Source organism: Podarcis pityusensis, assembly GCF_964106645.2.
Source record: "Podarcis pityusensis genome assembly, chromosome: 9".
NCBI lineage: Eukaryota > Metazoa > Chordata > Lepidosauria > Squamata > Lacertidae > Podarcis > Podarcis pityusensis.
Window position 1 is genome coordinate 37,173,729 of NC_138034.1, and position 11,148 is coordinate 37,184,876.

At 42.5% G+C, this 11,148-nt stretch overlaps 1 protein-coding gene across 1 annotated transcript; it reads left to right on the plus strand.

Annotated features, from left to right (window-relative positions):
- The first annotated feature begins 445 nt into the window (after positions 1 to 445).
- On the plus strand, positions 446 to 8,149 carry FGA (fibrinogen alpha chain). The gene is made up of 6 exons (XM_081022184.1): positions 446 to 599; positions 2,504 to 2,632; positions 3,329 to 3,512; positions 5,239 to 5,384; positions 5,888 to 6,902; positions 7,300 to 8,149. Exons 1-6 carry the CDS (start codon positions 549 to 551, stop codon positions 8,001 to 8,003), a joined length of 2,229 nt encoding a protein of 742 aa, XP_080878310.1. The 5' UTR covers positions 446 to 548; the 3' UTR covers positions 8,004 to 8,149.
- Positions 8,150 to 11,148: the final 2,999 nt, after the last annotated feature.

Here is an 11,148-nt window from a genome sequence, read left to right on the forward strand (position 1 = left end):
AAGGAAGTTGCAGCTCTTTATTTAAATCCATCCATGTTTTCATTCCTAGTTTTGGAAATGAGGCATTTACCCCATTGCTGGCTCTTTCTTCTGGATCCAAACAATAATAGTACAGCACAAAATGGCCACTGTAACCATGTGCTTCCTGTAATGTACTAAGCAGTGACACTCCATCAATGTTAGAAATGCCAGCTCTAGATTGTTGACATTTGTCAGCGCTGTGTTCTCCCCTATGTGTTCTATCTATCAATGATTCATTTCAAACTTTAGGTCCTCCTTTCCTGGAATAGGGTTGGATTATCCACCCACGTCTGTGTTCCGTGTTTGCTGGAATTGTGCAAACGGACTTCTAGCAAACAAACCAAGGAATTTGTGCAACAGACCCCTGGGTCAGCAAACTCAGATGTTGCACTGTGTCTCTGCAAACAAAAGGGAAACTAATCATTAATTGTGGGGGGGGATGGATAGTTTAAATTCAAGGTTTAAATTCAACTAAAAATACCTAAGTGGAACACATCCCTTTCTGTCAGATCCACAGCTTTCTGAAGATGTTGCAGCTGAGAGTCTTCTGTGCCCTCCTGTGCTTCGGCATCACTTGGGTATGAGTTCATTTTATCTGATTCTCCTGTTAGCTTACCAGCTATGTTGCTTTTTGTTCTATTGGTCACCTGCTTGCTTAGAAAGTAATATATTTCAGCCCAAATAAACCTCTTACTACCAGATGAACAGTGAAATGGAAGTGAAATCTGAGGGTTTCTCCTTTCAAATGCTTGAATTCGGGAGGGACGATTCTTGGGTGCATCATCTGGCTGTACCTGTATCTCCATCTATACAATCTGTACTTGTTTCTATATGTATATATACAAGAAAAAAAGTAACGCATAACTGCTGCATATAAAAGTGGCCCCAGATAAGGGAATATGCTTTCTCAACCAGCTCCAGAGATTGCATCTCAGTGGGACCCTGATGAGGGTTTTGATGTGGACGCACATCCAGCTATGTCTCTGCATTGTCATCTCTGTGTGTTAGCCTATCTCTGTGCATGCATCTTCCTTGCTGGACTGGGGCAAATGAGTGCTTTATAGGCATGTGTTCATAATAAGAGCCCTTTTGATATGCATTATCTTTGAATTCTTCGTATGAAACCTAGTCAATGAAAGTTGTAATTGTATACAACAAACAAACTTAACTGAGCTCTCAGTTATATTACAGAAAAGACCCCAAAATTAATTAAATTACGATGTGATAACTCCCCAGACCAAAGCAAACCCAAGGATAAATGCATTACCTTCATATGAAATCTAGCAGCGTTTCAGCATTTCATGAAATTTGTAACTGTATAAAGCAGAAATCATTCTGACAATCTATACTGCTGAGTTGCTGTTTTTAAGATTGAGTCTACAATTAAGTCACAATAAAACTGAATGAATCACACGAGGGCATGGCTGCTCTCAAAACTGAAACAAAATGCTTGAAGCAAAGATTCTTGTGATGTATGAACCTAACCAAACCAAACGTTTCCTATGGAACAGATTCAGATAAGCCTCTCTCCAGCTTCTAAGCTAAGAAGCCAAGTCAACGGAACACCCATATATAGCCTATTAAATTATGATTGATCCTATCCATTTGCTATTTTAGCCAGCTGTATTGATGAAAGAGGCATACAAAACTTTGTGTCAAAACACACTGATTTTAACTGAGGAGGATTGCAGCCTACATGAGTGATAAATTCCTCTCTAGTTACTATACCTTTCATATACCTCAATTGTAACAGCAGTTACTTACTAATATTTGCTTGGTGATTTACTTGGCTTATTACTTTCCAGTTGCTTGGTACTTGACAGCATATCAATTGCATGAAGTTGTCCTTTGTGCCAGAAACACACTTCCAGCAAATTCACTCATGACTCACAGCAGCTTTGCTTGCCATTATATTCCACCTATATAGTAACATTTACTTTTAAAGGCAGAGCTTGAAAATAAACGACGTTGTTTCTCTGCTGTGATGCTAGTGAAACAAGTGCAAAAAGTTTCTAATTACTAGACTTCATTATTAGGGGCATCTGGGTATATTTTCATAGAATCATAGAATCATAGAGTTGGAAGAGACCACAAGGGCCATCGAGTCCAACCCCCTGCCAAGCAGGAAACACCATCAGAGCACTCCTGACATATGGTTGTCAAGCCTCTGCTTAATAGATTTTGGGTTGTTTTGGTAACTCAGTGAATCATTATTAAAGAGACAGTGTGGTGTAGTGGTTAGAATGTCAGACTAGGACCTGGGAAACCAGGGTTCAAATTCCCATTCCGCCATGAAGGGTGACCTTGGGCCAGTCGCCAATTCTCAGCCTAACCTATCTCAGGGTTGTTGTGATGATAATATGGAGAGGGTGAGAACCATGTATGCCACTTTGGGAAGGAAAGAGAAAGAGATACATAACAATAAATTAGATTAAATAAGTTATAATATTGTTTTGATGCTTTCCCCCTCCTTCTATGACAGGCAGCAGAAGGTGATGCCTCCTTTACAGAGCTCGGAGGAGGAGTACGTGGCCCAAGAATAGTGGAGCATAAAGCCCAGTCTGACTGCAAATCTGAAAAGAATTGGCCAGTGTGCTCTGATGACGAATGGGTAAGAGTGAACAAGCCTGAAGCACATTCATCACACTTTTTGCTGTGTACCACGGTCTCCATACAAAATCACAGTCATGCCACAATAGACCCTAATGACATAGATATACAATGATACCACAACACGCCTGCAATTCAGAAATTGCTACAAAGGGTTTCTTCAAATTTCTAGATTAACTGAAAATCAAGGATGAAAAACGATGTATTGTTTAGTAATTAAAAAGCTTTCATTGATTATTAATAAAGTCAATTCAGACTACACATATAACCCGCTGAATTCAGTCAGACATCACAGCAGGAGCAAACATGTACAGAGTCTAGCTGTTGAGCACCCTGTGTGCTAGATTTTGGGCACACACATCTTAGAAAAAACACACAGCACTGCGTTTCCTAAAAATATATTCACATGTGACAAAGTTGCTATAAATACAGAACAATGTTATTATTGCTAGGAAGTCAAATTAAACCAGCTTCTCCAGGTAGCATTCCTGCATAAGCAATGTGGCAAGACAAGCAAACATGGTTGAAACTGGGCATGTGATTATAATTAAATCTCATGTGATAATTAAATTACATGTGATTATAATTAAATCTCTATTAGCAGTAATAATAAAATAATGAACCTTGAGGACCAAATAAGTGACATGGCAGATGTTTCATCTGTAATTTTATTTTATTTGCTATTTCCTCATTTCAGGGCACTAAATGTCCTTCAGGATGCCGGATGCAGGGACTGATAGACGAAACAGACCAGGATTTTGCTGACAGGATAAACAAAATTAAGAAACTGCTTGCGGATAATCAAAACAGCTACAAGACATCAAACATTATTAAACAGGAAATCAATGGCTATCTGGATAGAAATTTGGCCAGTGAGCAACGTGAGTATCATCCACACAAGTGTATTGTCATCTGACTTCTCTAACAGTCGCCAAATACAAACAATTGCTTGTTGCATCCTTATTATATAAGACCAAGTGGACTCAAGTAGCAGTCACAGAATCATAGAAGGGATCTCGAGGGTCATTTACTCCAGCCCCCTGCAGTGCAAGAATCTCAACTAGCTCATACATGACAGACTAGAATTGTAGGTGTTATAATTACACATAAGGAAGACCCATCAAGAGCAACAAAAACTTTCACAACACACTTGCTTTGTATGATTCCACTGTCAAAATAATCTCCTTTCACAAGCTACCTCCATGCATAATCATACAAAGAGGGGAGCAGGATCACACCAGCTGGCTGCACCCCTGGGCCCCTGCACTCAGAGCCAAAGTTCTGTAGAAGGGCACCCACTTCTAGGTGCATGTGCCTAGTGGGTCTATATCATGAGAAAGGCTGAACGCATAGGATTCTTGAACACACAGTGTCAGCCTGCATATCCAGTGTAACATCAGTTACAGCAAGGCCTTTAACAACTGTCTGAGACAATTGGGAGAGAAGCACCCTTAGCCAAAGCCTAATCAGCAGCCTCCCAATTTACAATTATCACATCATCTTCATTAATTACTTTGCTTTTAACCAGGCATGGCTATCTGTTTTGGCGTCAAGGACCACATGGACCCATGGCCAATCCTCCAAGTTGAAACATTATGGCAAATGTGGGCTTCGTCCAGATCTCCCTTCCAAAAGCAGACCATGTGATATACTTTCAAATAATGTTCTAAAATAATTCTGAGGATTTATCCTGCCCCAGATCAGAGACCCTGTTTCAACAGTGAAAGCTTCATTCTTCAAGGATGAATATTCACTTATTGTCTTAGTATCTACAGTGTAACGACAACCAAAAATGCTTCATTCTTCAACAGACCATTGGTCCACCTAGTTCAGTGTTGTTGAAGCTGAACTAACTAGAGATGTCACAGGTTGAACTTAACTGGAGATGTCAGGGTTGAACTGGGGCCTTTTGCATGTAAAGGATGTGCCCTCCCAGTAAGTTAGGCCCCCGATATTCTTCCTGAATATTTATGGCCTAGATATGAGGAGAATTCATTATTACTTTCTTCCAACATTTCTTTAACAAATTAAAATCTAACATGAATGGAATACACAGAAAGGGGGAAATAAAAAAAAGCTAGGATTCAAATGGCTACAAAAGAGAGTGCCAGCTCATGCAGTGAGGTTTTTCAGCACCTCTCTCTAAGAGGTGAATTTTGTGGGTTCCAGTGCAGAACTAAAGGTTGGAAGATTAAGTAATAGGGATGCATAATTCAGGCATACATGGGTGCATGCGTCATTGAGCCTGGCAAAAAAGTTGACAGTACCCAAGTGTTTTTATCTACAAATGGCACCCACAGGGCACCTTGATCTATGCTGGGATCATGACTGGGGTGGGTGTGTCTTCAGGAGTGTTTTTCAATGGGAAAGCAGCCTGAGGAGGGAAGGTCAACCCTCCCTCTCAGATACTGCTGTCCTGATCTGAAGAAAAAGACAGTATCATCAAGGGTCATTAAGGTTTGGCCCTACAGGAGCCACTTGCTAATTTCCTCCTACCTAGTGTCCTTATACAGTATAATGTGTTGTTATTATCATTGTAATTCAATCTGTGCCTTGAAATAGCTATTGTGGGGAAAGACTAAGCTATTGCGGCATCTTTTGCTTCAGAGATTGATGATAACTATGGCCAAATATCTGACGATCTGAGAAGGAGACTTGTGACGCTGAAGCAGAGAGTCGCTGACCAAGTTAGCCGGATTAAAGTGCTGCAGAACACCATCCGGAACCAAGTTGTAGAGATGAAGCGTTTAGAGGTAGGCTGCAACCATTTTTTTCAATAAAATAAAATAAATTCTTGTCTGGGCAGAATTCCACCCACTCGCCCTTTCTCAAGGGCATCCATCTTCTGTGAAAGTACAGTACAAGAGGCATTCTTCTCAACTTCTGGTGGAATTGGACAAATTCTAACTATTTTCTGTTGAGCAATGCCTTACTGCTATAGATGAGGGTTTGGCTTCTTTGTTTTACAACAAAACCTTTTGGGGTCACTTCAAGCAGTGATGAAACTGCCATCAGCAATAGCCCAGTGGCATTCCTCCTTTACAAACAAAATAGCCCAATAAATACTTAAGGATACAACAGCTTCGGCAGACTTAGGAATCAAAGCAAGCACATTTATACTGAGGTTGTGGTTTTGTATTTTATACATTGCATTTTGTCTTATAGGTTGGTTGACCAGAATACTGTAAACACTTGCCAGACTGACACACTTCTCTTCTTCTCCCATTTGTATTTTCACCTTTCCATCTCTGCCTAGGTGGACATTGATATTAAGGTGCGTTCCTGCAAAGGGTCCTGCTCTCGAGCTGTCAACTACAATGTGGACACCGATAGCTATGACAAGATACAGAAGCTGCTTTTACAGGCCAGCTCCATCAACTTGCAGCCGGCATATCAAGCTGCTCCCTTGAGGGTACTGAAAATGAGACCCCTGAAGGATTCCACTGTCCCTAGCCATTTTAAAACTGCTCCTCTGTCGGAACAAGAAGCAGGCATCATTAATCGTATCAAACTGGTTGAAGTCGTATTGGAAGATTCAGAGGCTGCTGGACAACCACATACTAGCAAGTTAGTCACTCCTGGTTTTGGAGGGGATACCTCTGGCAGAGGCGATACCTCTAGTAGTTTGAAAATAGTCGGTCCTTCTGAGTCTCGTCTCTCCCGTACATGTGTCAAAACCATCACTAGAAAAGTGATCAGAGGTCCTGAAGGTCCCAGAGAAGAGGTTGTTGAAGAGTATAAAACGTCTGATGGTTTGGACTGTTTCCATTCTAAAGATTTAACCAGAGAAGCAGGAGGCACAACCCACACGAGAGTGACCACTGGGACCGGTGGAAGTGGCTCCTCTGACTTTTCTACCCTACCTCTGAATGCAAAAGAGTTTTTCACCTCAGGTTCTGGTGGCAGAATCCATAGCACAGGGACTGGCAGCCACACATCGACCTTTGAAGGACGCGACGTTTTCTCTGACCTTGGGGAGGGAGAAACCGACGACTTCTCCATCTTTGACCAGCCCTCCCCCGACTTCCATTCTCATACAAGTGGCAGCACATCCCATTCCAGGACGGTTGTGTCCAGCAGCAGCAGCAGCAGCAGCAGCAGCCGCAGTTCTAGCGGCTTCAACAAAGGGGGCTCCACTTTCGAAACCAAGTCAATAAAAATCCCATCAGTTGAGCTGCAACATGACGAGAGTGGAGAAGACAGACCTGATTTTCATGCACGCAGCTTGAGTGCAGGAGGAGTGAAGCAGGGAGAAAGCTACACCGGGACAGGTACCCACCCACTGCATGGAAAATAATTATTGAGGGAGCAGCAGTGAAGTGTGCAACCAAACTGACACACAGGTTAAGCGAGTGCAATCTATGCCATTGTTTAAATAATAAGAGCAATGTGTCTGTTGGTTGCCATTTTGGAAAGGTGGGGGACATGGTTTCTTGCCATGAGTAATTGGAGAACAAGGCAGTTGTGTACCTAATGTCAAGGGTAATGAAAATGTGCATGTAAGCAATCAGTTTGGGGTGGGGGGGAGAGTACAAGGATTCGTTCCACTGCAGCCCCAAATTAAGTGTAGCCAGTTGACTTGAGCATGATTACTGTTTGGATTCCTGTGACCTTGTAATAAAGCTTAACCGAAAACTTCTGTCAACCAGATCAACTTTGTTTTTTTAGACTGTGAGGATATCCACCAGAAACACACTTCTGGTGCCCAAAGTGGCATTTTCAGAATCAAGCCAGCAGGAACCACTAAGGTTTTTTCAGTTTATTGCGACCAAGAGACCACTTTGGGAGGATGGCTTCTGATCCAACAGAGATTGGATGGGGCGCTGAATTTTAACCGGACCTGGGAAGACTACAAGAATGGTTTTGGCAGCGTGGATGGGAAAGGAGAGTTCTGGTTGGGCAATGAAAATCTCCATCTCCTGACCCAGAGGGACACTGTCCTTCGAGTCGAAGTAGAGGACTGGGAGGGCAATAAAGGTTATGCAGAATATAACATACACATAAGCTCTGAAGAAGAAGGCTATAGGCTCAGTGTCTCTGATTATGAGGGGACAGCAGGCGATGCTCTTATCAGGGGTTCAGAGGAAGATGGGGTTGAATACACCACACACAGTAACATGAAATTTAGTACTTTTGATAGAGACAACGACCAATGGGAGGAGAACTGTGCTGAGATATATGGAGGTGGCTGGTGGTACAATAATTGCCAAGCTGCTAATCTCAATGGAATTTACTACTCAGGAGGTCAGTATGACCCAAGGAACAACGCTCCCTATGAGATTGAAAATGGGGTGGTCTGGGTGCCCTTCAAGCCCTCTGATTACTCTCTCAAAGTTGTTAGATTGAAAATTCGGCCTATAGAGACACTCTAGATATCAAAGCAGCAAGAACAAGAACTTCCAAAATTATATATACCTCATCATTATGTAGTGTATGTCTGATTGTGTGTGCGTTTTTTTTATTATCCAAAACAACTGAATGCAACTGCCTATAAAATAAATGGGTTCACTCAAAAATACATTTCTGGTGTGTTTAAGTTATTTACAAACAACAGCACAAATAAATATTATAAAATGTCTGTTGGGGATGTCTTCCTCAGTTAAGCCATTTGTATCTTTAAAGTTCCATAACAAATGTAGTATTAAACAACGCACATTACACACTGAGATCAAATTCAAAACCATTCCTTTGAAAAACCAGTACTGGCTGAGCAAAGAAAAATAATCTACAGTATTTAAGTCATAAATGGAGAACCATTTTTCAGCCTAAGGATTTCATTCCCTCATTGCCAACTTTCCAAGGTCTTCGCATGCCAGTGGTGGGTGGGCCCAAAACAAAAGTGGGCATGCTCAAAGCAAGCAAGGACAAAGTAGGCACACGTATCAGGGCTGACCCTATTATTCAAGAGACTGAGGCAGCCGTCTCAGTCAGCAGATGCTCATGAGTGCGCCCTGCCCCCACTAAGCTAGCCTGCTTCCCTCAGGCGTCCCATGCCGCCCCATCATCAGTGTTGAAGGATGCCAGTCTGGTTGGCTTTTGAAAATGGAATGGGGTGGAGGGGCACCATCTTTTCTTTTGCCTCAAGCAGCAAAGTGTCTTCATCAATACAACAATCAAGAAAACCAGTGTGTGCAGAGGCATATCTGTAAATTTCCCTTTTCTCCCACAGCTTTTTTCAAGCTTAGTTGCTGGAGAGGTGGTGGTCTTAATGAAGACCACAGCCGAGGAGGGGAGGGTTAACCATCTTCATAAATATTGCCCCCCACCCCACTCTCCATGCAGTAATCAGGCCTGAAACAACAATAGATGAGGGTTTACAAGCCCATTTGCCATGCATTGCCTAGTCAGTTAATTTACTAATAATAGAATAACTTTCAAAGGTGGATTTGTTTTGAACTATATAAATTAGTTTGGTGAAAGCAAGGCTGAGGCGATCAAAACAGAATTAAAAGCAGCTGTAGAACAAATGGAGTTGATCCCTGGTCTCTAAATGTTGGAAGAGAAGCCTTTTAAGGGACAAAATAGATGTTACTTTAATTGCCCATTGTCACCAGCCATGTCTGGTTTTTATTATTTACCACCAGCCATTGGGACTGCAGCATGAGGAGATACATAACCCTCCCATCCCTGGCAATAGGCCTGAAAAATTCACCCAATGCACTGCAAATAGCATTAGTAAAAAGGCTCCCATTAGTGATATCCCATGCTTGCTAGCCAGACAATTATAGGAGCATCTATGTTGATCCACCAATACACTTAAATAGAAAAAGCTTCTCCGGGATCTCTTATCAGTTAAAAATGAAGATGGGAGAATCAAATAGCTCAATACTCCCCGACATCAGAAACTCTCTGTATTTAGAAAGTTAACATGTGAGGGGAAATATGCAGTGTGTGTGAGAGAGAGAATGGGGAGGTCTCTGCGAGCGTATGATCTCTGTGAGAGAGGTGCACTTGAGCAGAGAGAGCGAGGAAAGATGCTTATGTGAAGTGGGTGACTGGTCTGTGTGTGGCGAGTGCTTGTGCGTACTGTGTGTGTAAGCGAGGAAGTGTGGTGTGGTCACCTTGCATATTTTTTCTGGTACTGGGGAATGATCCTTGGTGTTGTTAAATGGCAACAGCATCTGGGTGTATATGGATGTAGAATCAATATTGTGTGATCCCCATAGTTGGCATCAGGAGGATGTGGCTGACTTCTCAGGCTAAGCATGAGGTTTCCAGGGTGGCGTGGTGGGAAGAAGAGGAGTTTGGATTTGATATCCTGCTTTATCACTACCCGAAGGAGTCTCAAAGCGGCTAACATTCTCCTTTCCCTTCCTCCCCCACAACAAACACTCTGTGAGGTGAGTGGGGCTGAGAGACTTCAGAGAAGTGTGACTGACCCAAGGTCACCCAGCAGCTGCATGTGGAGGAGCGGGGACATGAACCTGGTTCACCAGATTACGAGTCTACTGCTCTTAACCACTACACCATGTTAACAACTTTGAGAGAGTAATCAGAGGGCTTGAAGGGTACCCAGACCACCCCATTTTCAATCTCATAGGAACAGCAATGCCCACTCTCTCTCTCTAATTTTGTGTTATGCCATCCTCCGATGGCAGCCATTTTGTATTCTGCCATCCTCCGATGGCAGCCATTTTGTATTCTGCCATGCACCTTCCATGGCAGCCATTTTGTGTTATGCCACACCCCATGGCAATTATTTTGTGATTGACATCCATAGCACTTGCTCAATATTCAAAATGTGCCGCTGGACCAAAAAAGCTGGTGACCTCTCTCTTAGTACAACTACCGGTGACAAGGATAAAAACACATCTGCAAGTTCTTAGCCTGGGGTAGCCAATGTGGTGCCCTTCAGGTGTTGTTTGACTACAATTTCCAACATCCCTGACCATTGGCTATTTGGAGGGCCCCACATAGCTAGAGGGCAAGGACATACTGAACAGGGGGCTGTGAACTAAAAGGACTCTTGTTTTGTAGTCAACCAGAGAAAGCATTTATAGCCCAGTATCAATTGTTTCTTGTTAGCTGCATTGCATAATTATAGCCACAGCCCTGTTTTGTCAGGAAAGGCAGACTTCTGCAGGGAAATGTCTAACCAGACAAATGTTAACTGTTTGGTGACAATACACTTCAGCGAGGTCACATTCAAAATGTCCTGATGTGCATTAGACATTTTTAGTGCAAACTGTGCAAGAGTGGTTCTGGTCTCAGGTGATTAAAAGGAAGTTGGGTAAAAAGTAGCTTGAAGACAAAATAATAAAAGTAAAGAAAAATCACTTATTGGAATTTTTTTTATTACTATCATTTATTAAATTTATATACTGCCCTTCATCAAGAGACCACAGGACAGTTTACACACCCGTGTTCAGAGACAGTATACCTCTGTCGCCAAACACAGAAACATAATAGGATCTCTGCTGGATCAGGCCAGTGGCCCATCTAGCCCCGTATCCTGTTATCAGAGTGGCCATCAGGTGCCTATCAGACGTCTGCAAGCAGGGAGACCCAGCTGAAAAA